The 18130-nt window shown below is 45.6% G+C and overlaps 1 protein-coding gene across 2 annotated transcripts in view; it reads left to right on the top strand.

Moving 5' to 3' along the window:
- The first annotated feature begins 16 nt into the window (after nucleotides 1–16).
- The window catches only part of camk1b (calcium/calmodulin-dependent protein kinase Ib), a 33948-nt gene continuing 15834 nt past the window's right edge, over nucleotides 17–18130 (top strand). The window contains exons 1-3 of one of the 2 annotated variants that reach the window (XM_076989281.1): nucleotides 17–170; nucleotides 5534–5644; nucleotides 17844–17975. In XM_076989281.1, the coding sequence (XP_076845396.1) occupies nucleotides 5559–5644; nucleotides 17844–17975 (218 nt within the window). In that variant the 5' untranslated portion in view covers nucleotides 17–170; nucleotides 5534–5558. Of the gene's footprint in view, nucleotides 171–1932; nucleotides 1959–5533; nucleotides 5645–17843; nucleotides 17976–18130 lie in introns of those variants that run through there. The other variant, XM_076989280.1, reaches the window with a different exon arrangement.

Genomic DNA, 18130 nt, shown 5'->3' with positions numbered 1-18130 from the left:
CTGGACGAGTCTCGCCCCCGTCCGTGCGTTTTCCCCGCCCCTTTCATCGACCGCTGTGACGTCAGACGTGTGCTGCTTTTGGGTTTGTCAAAGGGAACCAGCTCCCAACCACCCATCTACACCGCGTTGGTATCAGGCGGCGAGCACAGCTACACCTCTCCAGTTTTGAGGTAAGAAAGTAACTCTCTCTATCTCTCTCTCTCTGACTGGTAAAGGTGCAAGCCGGAAATATGTGGATACTTTAACCGCTGTTCCTTGCGAGTTGCAAACCATCTTGCTGTAGACTAGATGGAGACGATGTTGTCCTTCTGTTTGAGGCGTGCAGACTGGACGACAGAGACTTTCCACAGAAACGTGTAGGATAAGGAATGCAGCTTTGTTAAGGAATGGAAGCGCTGTTGTTTCCTAGACTTATGTTATCTTGCTGCCATAAACGGTTAGGTTTGTCGTCGGCTTGTGTCAAGCTTGTACAGTCGGAAGTCTCGTAGGGCATTATGAGCGTTAAAATGAGGAATCATAGGCTTTAGAGGTGCAGATTAACTTTAAGCCAATATAAACTGTCAGACACAGGTAGTCTTTAATATAAGCCATAATGAAACCTGCTATGAATGGAGTGAACGTGGTTCACCAGATACTACTGTGACTAGGAAAAACGGTTTCACAGAAAGGTAAAAAAAAAAGGCAGATGGTTGACACAAGGTTTGACAGCAGTAAAGCTGCTGGAATCGGAAGGGAGAACTGGAAGTATGTGGGGTTGAAGCTTTGGTTTTTGTTTTTTTTTTAAAGGTTTCCTGTTTCACTAAACTCCTTAAAAGGTCAAACAAATGTAAGCTGGCCTAATTGCCTTTAGTAAATATTTGGTGTAATCGAAGTGTAGGATCTATGATTTCTTTCTCAGATTTCCCTCTCTCTTTCTGTCTGTCTGTCTCTCTGAGTTTCTCTTCAATATGCTGTTCTACCCGTGTGGTCTCAAGTTCTTGGTTCTTACTGTCCTTTCATTGCTTTGGCCCCATTACATTACATTACACTATCATACACCCCCCCCCCCCCCCCCCCCCCCCCGCATTCTTCACTCTTCTTCATTTATGTAGTGAATCCCCCACATCACAGGGCAGGCTTCATCTTCAGACCCCCCCCCCCCCCCCCCCCGGTATTTGCTTCAGTTTCTAGACCTGTGCAGACCTTTCAGCTGCTACAGGCTTGCTTCATATTTTAATGCGAAAGTGTGTTGCAAATATCTCACAACCAGGAAGAGCTGGTTGTCTAATACAGATATTCCCGCGTCATGAACCAGGTGGTCGACCTGCATCTTCATGTAATTGGCAGCACAAAATTCATATTTTGCTGACCCTTACACACTTTGAAAGTGCATAAAAATAAGTTGAAAGTCCGTGTCCAGTATGTCACTTGCACGGACAGCAGCTCTTCCACACTGTGACATGGTCAGTGGAGGAAATGCTAAACCACTTAACGCTTGTTGTGTTCAGTCTTTTTTTGTCTGATCATACTTAAGGCAGTTAAACATTAGTCTGATTATATATTGAAGGAATGGATGTAAAACCACATTACTCATAAGGCCCTGTAGCTACATCCAAACAGATTAGGATTTAAGTAGGATTAGCGCGGTTGATGCTGGGGCAAGTTCGACAGCAGGGCAAAGAGACAGTCAGGCAACGCTTCTGCTTTGCATAACCTTTGGCCAAAGGCAGCTGTGTGTTCTGAGCTGCACGTATGGATGACCTCACAGGATTTCAACTTCCTGTGTGCATCTGAATGCACCTGAATGCAAATAAAGGAAATAGTAGAGCAGATGACGCACGACGCGTCTTCATTCGTGAGTGGCTATGTCGCTCTTACTAGCACTAGTGTGCAGGGGAAAGACCCCCCCCCCCACCCCGAGATCTCGTTTGTCTTCATGTCTTCATGTCTTCTGTCTTCTGAGCAGCCATGGGAAACCAGTGAGTAACTGCATCTCCTACTTGTCATGAACTCTTCATTATGAATGCTGCATGCTGGAATAGGCTGTAACCGCAGCGTGTCCCATTAGAAAGTTAGTCGTCCAAGCTTGTCTGAGGATCGGTCGGATCCGTCTGTCTCTCTGGTCCCTTCTGTTTCTTTGGTTCTCACGGACCAGTGCTGACCTCACTTGCGATCATTCACCCTGCATGCACACACCCACAAACATCTACAGAGTCCAGTCCTTTTTTGAATATACCTCGTGTGCTGTATTTAAGTCTCCTGCCTGCGTGTAGATTTTAAAATGTCTCTGAGAATGTCCATTCCTTTGCCTGCTTAAAAAGCTTTTCAACACCTTGTATTTCAGTTTAGTCTAAATTTGGCTGTGGGTGATTTGTTATGTTCTAATAGAAGAATGCATTTGCCACTGCAAAGGGCAACACTGTTGTCATCACGCATGCTTGTACAACAGAGTTCTAGCACACTCGTTGCGTTCTTTGCTGTCCAAGATAGGTGGATATAGATCTGTGTCTTTAGCTTGTAACTTGGAATGCAGATTCCAGCGAGGTGTATTATCCCCAAGTTTTGTGAGATGTGCTTTGAGATCATTTGATAGGTGATTGGAATGGAGGCCTTAGGGGAGGCCACTTCTCTTCACACCTCAGCTCATTGGCTTAGATGAGTGCCATATCTGGTCCATATTGTTTGAATTTGAGGCCATCCGGCTAATCAGATTTCCCTGTTTCAGTTGCTCCCCTAAGAGAGAGCTGTCAGAATCATTTCCATGACTCCGAGCGAAAGCGTAATTAGCCTTAATACAGTACAGTTATAAGCCAAGTCAAATCTCAAGTTGCACTTGAAATCTATGTTTATTGAGTCAGCGCCGATGTTTCCTTGGTGACAGATGGACCAAAACTTAACGGTTTTAATTGAAACTAAGCATAGTACATTAACATCCGCCGCACAGTAGCTAAGGGAGGCTACATGTTTCGGTCCGTTTTCAAGACCACTTGATCTGCACTCGGGCAGCAAAACATACCATGTCGTTTACCAACTGTTACCACCCCACCATGTAAAGGTTAGTCTGACATTAGCCAATGTGTCGGGCCTTTATTTTGAGCCACTGTTCTCTGTGAGGGAAGTGAAACTTCACGCTTTGCGGTCAGCTGCGACTCACAAGAAGTAGCACTCGTTTTAATTTCCCTCCCCTGGCAAGTAGCAGGCAAACTCGGCCGCGGTGGCCTCACTGCCTCCGGCTCCTCCGCCGTGCGCCTTCCACAGCGTTTATTTCGGGGTCCGCGTAGAGAAGCTGCTCTTTGGTATCCATGGAGACCTTCTCGGAACCAGCACCGTGGGAAACGAATGTCGCGGACCGCTGGTGGCATTTAGGGTTGTGCTGGCTGTCCTTCTGCCAGAGGAAGGGAACTGAAAGTGAAAGGTTTTATGTTTGTTACCGGAGGTTTTATGTTTCGACCCAGTGTAGATGACCAAATCCATCTACAGAAAACTTTCTACATTTTTGGGGAGGAGGTTTAAAAGTACGGAGAACAATTTTAGTCTTAAACGTCAGTCCAGGGGGCTAAGTGCTTCATATGATCACACAAAACATCAGTTAACAATGTGGGGGTTCTAATGGCAGACATGCATCAGTTTTCATTTTTAGTTCACAGCAAGGTTTAACAGCAGATCCACCAGATCTCCTCCACTGTGATTGTTAAGATCCAATGGGAAAAACTGAATCAAATGTGTAGATTAAGAGGTAGATCATTAAATCTAGACCAGGTCAAAACTATGTCAGTAATGGAGTCTTTGAGAGAGATGATTAGGTCTAGACTAGGTCAGGGAGGTCAGTGGAGACCCAAAGAACAGTTTGGCAGAGTGCCCATTAGCCAGCTATTTTGGTGCGAGAAGCCCTTCGATTATTGCCTTTGAAAGGCCCTGTGTGTGATAGCTGATGCTCCTGCTCACTGTCTGCAGTGGTGTTGCCATGGTTCCTAAAAATAGCCACAGTGTGCATAGCCCCGACACGGCAGGGCACCGAGTTGCTGCCCCTCCCTGTGTATTAGTCTGCTACTGACAAATCGCCCTGGCATACGGGCCTGCAGGGAACGAGGACTAACTCGTACACTTCTGCACCATTAAACACATGCTCGGGGTGTTTGTTTCACTGCCTTTAAAATGCAGGACATCCCCCAGTATAGAGGGTCTTAACAACCCTATCGGACGCTGCATGGCGTGAGGGTCGTTTGTTTTAGAGTCCCAGAAGGGAGTTTTGAAGTGATGCGAAATGAGACGAAGGCGTGTCTCACCTTTGGCCATATGGAGTGACCCTGGACCCCTGAAGCCGATGTTTGCAAAGCAGCTGATGAGCTCCCTCGCGGCGCTCACCGAGGAAGTTACCGTGCCGAGACGGAGAAGATGCCATCATCCGTGTCAAAAAAGGGCGGCCTGTGACTGTCCTTTACCTCATTGATCGCCTCCTCATTGATCAACAGGGACACTATCGCACAGCCCATAAAGTCTATATGGCTCCATAACTTTGGAAGTTCGGTCTTCTCCCAGCGTTTGACGGTCACCTCTGATGATCACAGCAATGATTCTTAGAACGTTGAGTGACCATGGTAACGTTGATCAGCTGTGGCACTGCTCGGTTAATTTTTTGCCATATTCAGCACTGCTTGGTTACTATTACCAGGAGCCACTGCTGAACAGTGGCTTAAAAGAGCCATTTATTGGTGTTATTATACATATTACCCAAGTAGGCCCTGATCTGCATACAGTCCAACCACCAATAACTGCACAACCACAAGTGACACGTACAAACAGATGAATATCACAAATATGGACCAGTCCTCTTTCCCTCCGTCGGCTCAAGTTGTGTTTTAAAAGTCTTGGGTGATGCGGGTGGGCAGCTTGGCCTCTACTGACTGAATCGGACCCTACATCTGTCCCCACCCCCGCCAAGTGGTCACATGTCCTTGGAGGACTCGCACGACTTTCTCATATTTAACCCCTGTGTGGTTGACCTCATGAGACACCCACACACCACTTGATCTGGTGGTGGTGTTGGTGCTCGTCTGGCACCTGAAGCTGCTTGTTGCTGATCATGGTTTGCTTGCTGCACTTTCCTTGCTGCCTCTGTGTGGCAAGATTGAGTCTAGAAGTCCGTTCTGTCTGTGTCTGTGTGTGTGTGTGTGTGTGTGTGTGTGTGTGAGAGAGAGCGAGAGAGAGAGAGTCAGGCTGAATAGAGACTAACAGACAAAGGTCTGTATATGCGTTGTTCTCATTTTGCTCAATAAAATACTTTCCTAATTTATAGTAAAGCAGGTAAGTGTGTCTAAAGTAGAGATTAGTACAAAAAAAATTCTGAAGCTGGAATACCTAATATTTTCAGCATTACATTAACCTATTTAAAATGAGGCCACCATTGGGGGGTGGTGGGGGGAATTTTATTGTGTAGCCCACATGACTGAAATATGCTTGAAATGTGACTGAAACTTCTCTTTCTCTCTCTCTTTCCCACTCTCTCTCTCTCTCTGTCCCTCTCTCCCTCCTTCTCTTTCGCCATCTCTGACAGCGTCAGAATATTCGACCATCACAAAATGCCATTGGGTGAGGACGGACACTCTTGGAAGAAGAAGACCTCTGACATCAAGGACATCTATGACTTCAAAGATGTTTTGGGCACGTAAGTGTTGGTCCCCATACGTAAGTGTTGGTCCCCATACGTAAGTGTTGGTCCCCATACGTAAGTGTTGGTCCCCATACGTAAGTGTTGGTCCCCATACGTAAGTGTTGGTCCCCATACGTAAGTGTTGGTCCCCATACGTAAGTGTTGGTCCCCATACGTAAGTGTTGGTCCCCATACGTAAGTGTTTGTCCCCATACATGCTGGACTCCATCCTGGACTCCATCCCCTACAGTATCTCCCCAGGGTTGAGCACTTTTTTCTTATACAAGTTTATATTATTCTAAATATGTAATATGTGATCTTGGGTATTGGTGTCATATACCTTCATTGTTGTGAGAAGTGCAAGTTGGATTGATTAAGCTGCTGTTAAATTTGCCGTTGAAGGTTCTTATTTACTAAGTTTGTTCCAAATTCTACACTAGGACACGGATACTATGATAAAGACTCGGGCCTCAGCCTTGTTAATAGGACATTAGCTCCACTCCACTGCAAACTCTACTGTAGCCTCTTGTGACCACGCCAAAAATCTTTCCAGCCTTTGGAATATTAAATTATTATGCCTTTAATTTGGGTTATTTGACGTTTTCCAGTTCATCCACAACAAAAAGGTAATGGGTGTGGAGCGGATGGTGATTCTGCTGTTCTGATTCAGTTTTCTCATTTGGTGTTCCCTACTTCCTTTTCATTGTTGTGGCTGGTTTGCTCTACACAATTAGGCCTTATTGTGTTAAAATGCATTGGCAAATGTTGTGGTTGGATGATGCTTGCCTGTGTTTACTATTTGCCCAAGCCATGAAAAAGGTTTGTATTTAACATGCAGCTTCAACGTGATTCTCTTTTTTCGGAGTGAGAGCTAGAGTGTGAGAGAAGGAGGGACCAGAAACCCCATTTTATGAAATGCAATCCAGCAGTCTGTGTTCTGGTGCAAGAACCACGAGGCTAAAATTGGGTTCTGTGAGCAGTAACTTTGTTGATTTTTATTTATTTATTATTTTTTTGCTTATGTAAAAATTGCGAGTACTTTCCATCTGCCCCGCCTCCTTTAATGGCAGCCATATGTCTTCTGGCAACCTTGTCCCGACTGGTGTGTGGACGCGTGACCTGACCTCTGTGGTTGGAGCTAGGATGTGAGGTATTTGTAGGGTTGTTTTTCCCCAAGACGAGCTTCCCGGAGCCCCGCAGCGTCTCCAGGGTCCTCTGGGAGTTAACAGACAGTAGTCAGAGGTCCTGCTTTGCTCGCAGGGTCCTGGGAAAGCCGAGACAAACGGAGCGGACTTAAGCCCGTCTTCTGGCAAATAGCAATTCTTGTGTACAGTATTCAGCTGGGCTGCGCTCGACTGTATTTGTGAAGTGCGACCTGTATGGTTTGGTGTTTTTTTTTTTTTTTTTTGGGGGGGGGTTTTTTTATTTTTATGCAGCGTTTTGTATCAGAAACTTTTGAAACGGAGATCTGACCTTGTAGGGCGAAGTTTGTAATTGTATGTCGTTTAGACTGAAATTGATTTTCAGTGGAAAGCCTACTGATGATCTACTGTCTGTTCAGCTGGCTAACCTGTGCGCATGGAAACAAATGTTTTGTGGTTACCGCAGCGGTCCAAGACACCAAGCAGCAAGGAGACATTTAAGCCCGTGAGCCATCGGCGGGCTTCTCTGGAACGGAGTTCTTCCAGCCTTTGGAGCAGCGTGCGGGTCAGGCAGAGTCGCGGCCGTGAGTGTCTGCTCCGTCTTTTGTCCAGGCGTGGCTGGGGAAAGATCACTCGCTCGCTGCATTGCTTAGCTATGAGTTCACTGTGGGTTGGTTGTCTTGGAAACAGCAGCAGACACTTTCCATATGGACTACAACAGTTGCTATGGAAACAAAGTTTTTCTCTTTTTTTATTTTCTATTAATAATCTGGCTAGCGAACATATGAACATTTTGCGAAGCTCAGTTTAATCCAGCCGAAATGATTTTTATCAAGGAATTTTCCATTCGTAGATGGCGAAGGCAGTTCGCTGGGAAAGCCCCTGTTTGACTTCACATGGTGGACATTCTCAAAAACATTACTGTTGATTTTGATATTAATTCAGTCACTTCTCCTTTTCGTCCTAAAAGCCTTGTTTGTGCATTAGATACAGGAATTGGCCATTTCAAAGGCAGCAGGCCTAGAACAAGTTACAGCACCCTGGGAACTGCAGACACAGATTTTTGAATGCAGTTGTGCAGGAGACTCTGGAATTTGGTTTCAATTTCATCGGTGTGGCTTAGTGATGTTTCGTTTTCAAATATTCCCTTCAGTCAGCCGCCTCTCCTCGTTGGGCAGTAGATAACACGTTCAGCTCTCCTCTGTTGCTTTCTGATTCATTTTAATGAAGAGTAAAACCTCTCCATACCTTCATTACATTTCAAAGGAAGTTTTGTTCATCCCGCTCTGATTTTCCATACAAGGAGAAGGTTTTGCTTCTAGATGATGGGGTACAAGTGACTGGACACAAAGCAAACCTTCAGTCAGTGGGCCTTCTTGTTGGGCAGGGCTATGTCATAGTACACAACATCACCCCCCCCCCCCCCCCCCTCCTCCTCCTCCTCCCAATGACATTAACCACACATCCTGTCCTTACTGCTCACATACAGGGGCCATGGAGTGGATGTTTGAGTTTAGGGCAACTCCAGAGCACTGCATCTTGTTGAAACACTCTTAGATAAACTCTTAGATGACTACGCCATCAAATGTAAATAGACTCGGCTGATAAGTGACGTATTCCTTAAAGGTCCCCCCCCTCCCCCCGACAGAGTTATCACGCCATTAATCAGCTAGCTTGGTTTATCAGGAGGCCAGCGAGTGTCTCGGGCAAACATTTGGAGAAGTAAACGACTGTGAACGCTCTTGTGTAAATTAGACAGACGTTCTTCATAAATAATACTTTTTTTCTCCTCTACAGACCAGGGAAAACAAGGAGACAAAAGGGGACAAATATTTCTTGACAAATGTTTTCCTGTTCTTTAGGAAGAGCTGTGTCCTGTGTACACATGTGGTTTACTGTTTCTGTTTTTCTTGTCTAATTAAAACAAAAACAATTAGAGCTTCACAAAGGCCCCATACTGCTTTATTGACACAATAATCTTGTGTCTCTCAGTTTGTTTTCTGTTAGTGTTCCTCACAGTTTCGTGTGTCTGCTCTTGGTGGGTATCAGGCACACACTTCAGCTTTTGCGTCGTGCCTGGTTATTAATGGCAGAAAACCATCCTGACCGGGCTGAGTTTGCCCTCATCTGCCTGCAACTGTGTGTTTTTCCTGATGTTATTCACAAAGCTTGGCATCCAAGCATTAAATAATGCCTGTGCTTTTAAACGTGGCTTTTAAATTTAGTCCCAAATGCACTTTAAAGGTGCAGTCTGTAAGATTGTGAAGTGTGTAGTCACTGGAATTTTCAAGCCGAGTCCCAGTCCCCCTGCCTGGAGGGGAGGCTGCTCTTCACGTTGTGAAATGTCATTGCTGGTCAACAGACGAGCAGAAATAAGGTGTTTTAGGGTGACTGATCTGACGTGAGCAATTGGAGTTGGACTAGTCCTGTAAGACCCTGCGCTGCTGTCCTCATGTACAGTCGGTTGGACTCTCCCATCTGCTGCTGTGGTCCACGCTATTCATGTGGCTCGAAAGAGATCGCTTTGGTGCAGAGAATCATGCCGGTGTGCACCAACTCACGACCTCCTTGTAACTCTGAGTCGTGCCAGATGATGGGGCAGAGATGAGGGCTATGGGTCAGAGGTCATGCCCTTCTACTGCAGCGGGAGGCGGCTGCCGGCCTCGCCCGTTTGTGCGTGCTCAGGTGCACGGCCAAGGGGGCTTTGGTCTGGACTCCCCTCAGCAGGACAGCACGTCCTGTTTTACGGGACATAAGGGCTTGTTAGTTTTCAGGGTGGGAATGACCATGTCCAGCAGGGCTAATGTGAACTCGTCTCCCCACTGATCTCCCTGCCGATGCACTGCAAACCTGTAGCAGTTTTAGTTCTTCGAAATCAGAATCAGAATCATAACATGGTCAAATGTATCAGAATTGGATCTCTATATCCATGAAATTTGTTTTTAATGTTGAGAATTGCACATATTGCATATTTAAGTATTGAATGAAAATTTGCGAAGTCTGTTGTGGCAACAGCCCAACAGTATGCTGCCTACTCAAAATATATGGTTCTTCTGCCTTCATATACATGTCCATAAACTTACACATATGCATATATTTGATTTGTTTACTAGACTAAATGTTATGATATGTATTTGGTGCTATTTGTATGTGCTGCGTTGTACATATGTTGCAGCACAAACAACCATTTGAATTTCGAGTGTATGCAGTGAAGTGCAGTTCATTGCCTAGCCAGGAAAGCAGCCAAGTTGGACCAGACCAGCGCTGCTTGTGTTTGATCCTGAAATTCCACCATCAGTCGTTGTTCGTAGCTGGACTTTATTAAAGCAGAACAGAGCCAGAACCGAATTACTATAGCATTTCAGAAGCTTGTTTTGCCAGGCTATGCACCACACGTCGAAAGAACCAGATCTGATTCTTGTTGACCAATATTGCCATGCTCATTAGATCAACCTGAGGTAAAACAGACATGAGACAGTTTTATGTTCCGTTACACCTGTTGAATTATGTTATGTTTTTAATGGTAATGCTGATGTTATGAAGTATTTCAGATTGTGATGGATATTAAACTTTGAGCTTTGGTATGTTGGTGTGTTCCATTTATAGTCCTGCAGTCACAGAGTTCATGTTCCTCATGTTGTATAATGTAGTATTATTTGCTTTGAACAGGTCAATGTAAAAACAGTGTGCGCGTGAGCCTGTTTGCATGCGAGCGTGCGTGTGCACGATGGGATGGTTAAATAATACATCGAGGCCCCTCCTGTGTTTACCGGGCAGCTGGAGACACCTGCTCCCTCTTCTCACGCACACCTACTGCCGGCTCACACTTCCCCTTGCACACAACACATTAAAACTACTGTAAAGCGTCACACCACAAACACACCGTTTTAGCTACCCATGTGCAGAAATGGCATGGAAATTTGCTCTCACCGAGACCACACTCTTCATCTTCCTCATGCCTGACACGTCCAGCTACACCGGGCGAATCTTCCACCACGCCAGGCTGGGCTCCTGTGCCACGTGGTCTACGGTCAGCTGGCTCCACCCAAAGCCTCTTCAGAAACTACTAGGACACAAATCCATAAACCTGATCCCAGGTCAGATGCTTGCATTGGGTTTCCTCGTTGCCTTTGACTCCTCTGTCTCCTTTCAAGTTGGTGTGTGATGATGACTTGGCCATGTTGATTTGACTGCAGACAACAGTGCACAGGACCTTTTACCGTGCTCCCTCTCTGACCACTGTCATGTCTGCTGGACTTGTTGGACTAAACAATTGGAGTTGTTCTGTCCTTCCTTTCAGTACACCATCCAAACTCAAATGGGGACCCTCGGTGATGCCGTGTCTCTTGCACAATCCATTGCAGTGCAGGGGTGCACGATTCATTATTTACAAAGGCCAGTTCTGCGTGTCTTGCCTGTGTGATTATTTTTGTTTAGATGTACCTAAGGTGCTCGTTAGCACTTTAAGGTTGTTGTGTAGAAATCTGGACAGGTGGGAATAAGAGTACAGCAGGAACCGAGCCACCACTCGCGGGTTCTGTTCCTGCACATTCTGATCATAAAGACTGACTTAAGTCCGCAGCATAAGGCCCCAGTTCGCTTCTGTAAGCCGCCTACAGTCCGCTTGGGGAACGGCCTTTGTGGGTGGAAACCGTGCTATGTGTTTGGAGAAGGCAGTTGCTCTAATGATTTGTTTTTTGCATGTGTAGGTGAAGCAAAAAGCTCTGTGATTCTTAGTTTGCATGACTGTCCAGGTAGAGATGGTTTATTGGACTAGGAATGGCCCTGCGATGGATCCCCAGCCAAGACTGCATGTGTGTCGGATTAATATTTCTACCTCGCTCTGGGTAATGCTCAGGTGATGAACGACAAAAGACTGGGTATGACCGGCTGTGTTTGTTTACAGGATTATTCTGATGTCTGTTTTGTTTTTGTAATGATGACCCTTGGGGATCGGTCATCGTGTGCGTGTGCGCGTGCGTGTGTGTGTGTGTGGGTACATTCCAAGAGCTCATAGACATGACAACAGCAGTTCTCTGAACTGGATAATTAATCCAGCCTCCTAGTTTTTGTCTCCAGCATGGGGAGTAAGTGAGATAAACACCAAATATATCTCAGCTTGGCCTCTGATGACATGCTCTCTACCTCCTTACTCATTAGCAGCTGTGCCTAGACTGCACAGATTGTGCAAGCAAACAGAAACCTTCATTCACCTGTTTTTAGGATGGCTATTTTAAACAAACTGTTTTGCTGCATACATATTCATTTGGAGCTAAACATGGCATCTTGCAGGCCTACATTATATAACTGCGTTATAACTGCTTTTTGACGTTGTTGTTGTTGTTGTTGTTGTTTGTTGTTTTTTTGCATAGGCTTTTAGGCTATTAAATCCAAATGGGACCAATTACAGAAGCTATTAAAAGGCTACAGATGACTCCTAATGGTGTAAATGAATATGTGCAGGCACAATCATGGCGCAGGATGGTTTGCTCATTTGTCATGTCGCTGTTTCTCTTTTGTAAAGGTGTCAAAGAGGGTGAAATCAGCACTACATGACACCTTTTCAACAACACATTTCGACACACAAGCTAGAAGGTTGAAGAAAGTAGTGATTACACTGCTTAAAAAATTAAGAACAGGTAGAATTATTTAAAAACAACCAATATGTTTTTCATATGTTGTCCAATCCAAACAAATTAAGATGCAGAGTCAACCAGCAGGGAGCGGATGCAGAGATCTAAGCAGAAGGGTGTCATCTGTCAATGGGTGGAAAAGACACGTCTGCACAGACGTGAAGCCCATGTGAGAATATAACCTCTCTGAGATTGTGTATAAATGGAGAACAGGAGAGGACCAAACGCAGAGCCTTGTGGTACACCAGTGGTCTACATGAAGAGTAGATGTGGAGCCCGTCCACGTCACCTGATTAGACCACACACACAACCCCACAAGAAAACTTAGCCCATGGTAGGACATGTAGTTCAGCTGGCATTATCATGGCTAGTGTCACAAAGTACCCACACATGATAAAGCTGTGTACTCAGGACGTGACATATCTATGTGACTTTTGTTCATGGCAAAGATATTAAATATGTGAATTCCAAGTTAAATAGGTTTAAAAAGTAATGTGTAATTTTCTGGTAAATTGATTCCAAAATCTGACATGACTTTTTTTGTATCCTTAATAACAAAGGTTTTGGCCCGTTTTTTGTTTTTTTTCCCCCTGTGTCAGTTGGGGGTTTTGTCAGTTATGATTTAGGAGCAGACCTCACAGTTAGCTGCCATAAAAGGTGTGTGTTCGTTCATTTTGCTTGGCCATTGTCTCCTTTCTAGGGAAAAGAGGAGTGTTCTGCTGCCTTAAGCGCAGGCAGGCTGACTAAGAGTGAGGGGAAATTTGTTAGTGTTTCCATCTGAAAAGGAAATGGGAGAAAGGGATAGAAAAAAAGTGAAAGATGGTGGGTGGCAATGATTGAGAGAATGTAATGATGTACAAACGGCCTCTCTGTTGTCCGTAGAGCCATGTCCGTCTCTGAATGCATCTACTGTTGTGGGACGCAGCGTGAAACCGGCTATGAATCTGACCCGGAATGGCGGCCGGTCCGGACAGCCCTGCTTCATCCGTCTCTTTCTCCTTGAAGCTCACGTGTCCTGCGTGGAGAAGGATGGGACACGCATGTTGTCTGGTGTGATGTAGCACATTATTTTGCTTTTGTTTGTTGCAACCCACAGCACCTCAGCTGTGAGAGTAACACCAAAGAGAAGGCGTAATACATATGAGGGTCTTGGCCATCACAGCCTATCAACAGAGCATATTTAACTGTTATGTTACAGTACATTGCATCCACATGAGGCAAGTATGTGAGGTGTATACAGCTTCTAATTCTGTTAAAAGTACAAACGGCTAAGAATAGGTGAAAAGTCAACATGGATGTTGCCAAAACCAATCGTGACTCATCCTGCTCTGTTTATTGGATAAGACAAGGAAATCAAAAAGTAAAATCCCAAATGAACAGAATTCCAAATGGCCTCCTATCTGTGTTTAGACCAGATCTGTCCTTCATGGGCCTGGTGTCTTTCTTGTAGTGGTCCCTGGTGCACAAGTGGTGCAGGTTAACTTACTTCAAATACATGTGGAAATCCAGAGGACGTCCAACAAAACGACATGTAAGCTAGACAACAATGCAACAGTAGACAAGGTCCAGAGTCACCAAGCATATTCCAAGAGATTCCTTTCAGGGTGAACTCTGACCCCAACCTACAACATTACATCCACCTTTTTTAATTTATTTTTTTGGCATAGCCCATCTCTCTCCCCCCAAACGCATTCCCCAACACTTCATGACCGCGCAGTCCTGTAACAAACACAAAGACACAATCCACAGCCAGAGAAAAGATATGCTCAAATGTATGTGCTTGTTCTGCATGTGACTGTCTTTATCTGGCTTTGCAATCGTGTGTGTGTGTGTGTGTGTGTGTGTGTGTGTGTGTGTGTGTGTGTGTGTGTGTGTGTGTGTGTGTGTGAGAGAATATAGGTGTCTTCTTTATCCTACACTGGAAAGGAAAGATCACATGGAGCTGGTCTCCGTGGAGATGTATTAATAATCTCCGGAATTAAAGTGCATGATGTGCTTCTTAATTCTTAATTTTTTTGCAAAGTAGCATTTGACACCTTTTTTATTTTTCATGAAAGGTTTCAGGAAACTCTGCATGTGCTCGCGTGTTCTGACCCGACCCGGCAGCCGGTGCCGGTGCTGTGACCGTTGAAGGCAGAACAAAGGAAATGAGGGCTTGCATATTAATGTTGAAGCCTCCAAACAGGAGATGCGTTCAGGCGACCCGGACGGAAGAGGTGCCCGGCGGAGTGAGAATGCAGGCCACTCGTGCTGTAATGCGCACCGCAGGATCGTTTCTGAATATCCGAACATGCTGTTGTGGTTAAATGTGGTGAATTATTAACCCAGATCAGACAAAGAGGATGAAACATGGCAGATCTGAGTGACCAGCAACTTCTTTGGTTTAACAGCGTCGACGCCATAATGTTTGACATAATTATTAACAAAAAAAAATGAATTATAAACCCAGTCATGCACCCTTGATAAGGGCGATTGTTTATAAAGTGGTACTGCGGCTCTTTCTAGCACAGGCCTGCATGTATAAACGCAGCTTCTCGCGACCCTGTCGAGGACGTTGGTGGGAGTCCCCGGAGACAGGAGAGGAGCGGTTAGTTACAGCCTTCCTCATTCAGCACTGCACACTGGGGCTGACCAATCGCTGCCCACCCGTTCTACCAGCCACTGTGGTTTTTTGCCTTTGCATACAAAAACCACCCACTGCGATGAAACCGTGCAGACAGGGGCACGCTGACCTACGCTTCTTGAGGTGCATTGTAATTTAAAACTGTGCCACCTGTCATTGTTCTGGTATGTTTTGATCTTCAACCAAAGTTGTTGGCAGTATCTGTGTGCTAATAAAGGACTCTTGTGTTTGCTTGTAAAAGTATTGTTTGCTTGCGCTGCTGGTTTCCTGTAGTGGTTTTATGGTCACAAGCTTCTGGAGAGCCGCCAATGCTGCCCAGATCCCCAGAGTTTCTTCTACATTATTACACTGATCGCACAAAGTGCTGAGGGTTAATGAAAGGTGTGGTTTGCACTCACGAGACATTCTGTTTTGGCTTCTGCAGTTAAAAGAGTACTGTGAGTGATGTTTGCCAATTAAAAGTGATGGATAAACTGTTGTGTCCTGTATATATTCCTGCTGCCAAGTGGATGATCATCTTGACAAATCACAGTAGTTTCTGTTGAGTGTGCTGGGAGTCATCTCACCAATCACAGATGTTTGCGATGAGTGGTCTGGGAATGGCCTGACGAATAGCAGGATCCAGTGCAGGCTCACGGCACACAGGCGTTTCCAAGGAGAGCAGCTATTGCACGGTGCCATAAGTAATGATGTGTGTGTGTGTGTGTGTGTGTGTGTGTGTGCCCTGTGTGTTGGTCTCTGGTCATCAAATGTCGTCAATATCTTGACCGTGTCAATATCTTGCATGTGTGTGCGTGTGCAGTGCGCGGGCACCAAACTCCCAATGATGTACAGCAATGTGCAGCATTGTTTAAGAGGTAATCAGAGTGCATCTCGTTCACTGGAGGTTGCCATTAGCAACTGGGTCTGGACACGAGCTCTCTACAGAAACAGACATTAACCTTTTCAAACGAAAGTGTTTTTTTTGTGTGTGTGTGTGTGTGTGTTAAAACTTCAGTCATGCTCTGCGCATGTCCCCAGTATCGTCTCCCAGAGTTTCTCCGCCCTGCGCCTCCCCGCCCGTCTGTAAGGGAGGCCATGAAGGGCGTGGCTAAAACTGTCCCGCCTCTTCCCTGGGTCTTCTTGGCCTGGCTTTCTCTGAAGTTCACATCGCTCCTGTTCCCGGACTGTGGGGTGCCACCACGTCCCTGGGTAACGCCACCTATGATTGGCTGAGGCGACTTCACCGTGCAGCTGACAGCAGTCTGGGGAGTGCCAGCACAGCTCCCTGTTTCCTGTATATAGGCCAGACTCACACTAGCACTGCTGTTATTGACCGTGTGTGTGTGTGTGTGTGTGTGTGTGTGTGTGTTGTATGAGGGTGTGCATGTGTTCTTAGAGACCTAAATGAGTACTTTAAAGTTCTACATCCAAGACTTTGTCATCCCTAGAATGTAAGTGTTCATCTCACCTGTTATATAGTTTTCACTATTGGTCTGGCCACAACACACACACACACACACACACACACAGGCTGGCGGATGTGCCAATGTTTACTCTCTGTAGTAGAGTATGATGTCTCCATGCCAGTCTTCTGCTCTGAATCCGAATCGGGTTGTGTTAAACTGTCACCGTACAGTTTACACTCTCTCTCTCACTCTCTCTCTCTCTCTCGCTCTTTTCCTGTCTGTGTGGAGTAGTAAATCTGCTCTTTCTCACGCACACATTTCAGACTTTCTCCCCAACGCTCGTATAATCTCCCATTGTGTCTCTGTCCTCTCCCTCCCTCTCTGTTCACTCCGTAAGCAGGCCAGATCACCTTGCTGGTGCTCTTGGGCTGTGTGGGTGCGCTTTATCCTGGGGTGTTAAGTGAGTGCACTAGCTGCTCTTCAGGTGTGTTCAGATGTCTCTGTACTGTGAGGAGAAGCTGGAAAGTGTCTAAATCTAGTGTCTAAATGTCAATGGTAGCGTTTTCTGTTTTGCACGTTATACATAACTTTGTACAAAAATGGCTGGGGGTTGACAATCAAATAGGCTCTATAGAGAAGTACTGTGTAGAGACCTACAATATATAGACCTATAGATAATCTACAGATATACTGTATGGAGATCTACAGTATAGCCCAAGGGTATTTTAGAGGGCAGGAATGGATCCTGTGACGTGTGTGTGTGTGTGTGTGTGTGTGTGTGTGTGTGTGTGTGTGAGAAGGTGACCCTTGTGCTGCTCTCCCTGATATGTGAACATACCTAACATGCTGTAGGCCCCTCCAGCCCTCTATGCTGATAGGCTGTGTGTATGATGCATACATGCAATTAGAGGTTAGAGCTGGAGTGAACCTGCAGCTCACTAGCTCAGCACCTACTATTACCTTTACCCCCCATACACACACAAACGCAACCTCACAAGTGTATATAGACAATGACCGTTGTACCTTGAAGCCTTAGCATGCAAAGTCATGAGAAGCCACAAACCGGTCCTTCCGACGTGGTCATTTCTCAAGAACTGCTCTTGGTGCCACCACGGAGTGAACACAGAGACAACAGAGCTGTGATGATGTGCCTCAACTTTGTTTTCTGCTGGTACAAACAGCTGTTGCTCGTCACCACCGTATGAACCATATCAACACCTATAATCCTGACGCAAAAATAACAACTGTCTGACTGAATCAGGGTTTTTAATGTTCGTTTGAATCTTTAGTTGGTGACTCATTTGTCAGTCTAAAAGAGTGTGTGTGTGTGTGTGTGTGTGTGTGTGTGTGTGTGTGTGTGTGTGTGTGTGTGTGTGTGTGTGTGTGTGTGTGTGTGTGTGTGTGTGTGTGTGTGTGTGTGTGTTGCAGTGGGGCATTCTCTGAGGTGGTCCTAGCAGAGGAGAAAAGAACGAGGAAGTTGGTGGCGATAAAGTGTATTCCCAAAAAAGCCCTGGAAGGAAAAGAGAACAGCATTGAAAACGAAATAGCCGTTCTGCACAAGTGAGTCTACACACGTCTGCTCTTTACTGCATGCCTGCTTACACACACACACACACACACACACACACACACACACACGTATGTGCATTTGTACTTCACACATGCACAAACTGAATAAACTTTGTTGTACATATCTCGTATCTTTTTTTTTTCCT

This window comes from Brachyhypopomus gauderio, unplaced genomic scaffold (assembly GCF_052324685.1).
Source record: "Brachyhypopomus gauderio isolate BG-103 unplaced genomic scaffold, BGAUD_0.2 sc66, whole genome shotgun sequence".
Lineage (NCBI taxonomy): Eukaryota > Metazoa > Chordata > Actinopteri > Gymnotiformes > Hypopomidae > Brachyhypopomus > Brachyhypopomus gauderio.
Note: the sequence above shows the minus strand (reverse complement) of the source record. Positions and strands in the feature narration are given on the sequence as shown.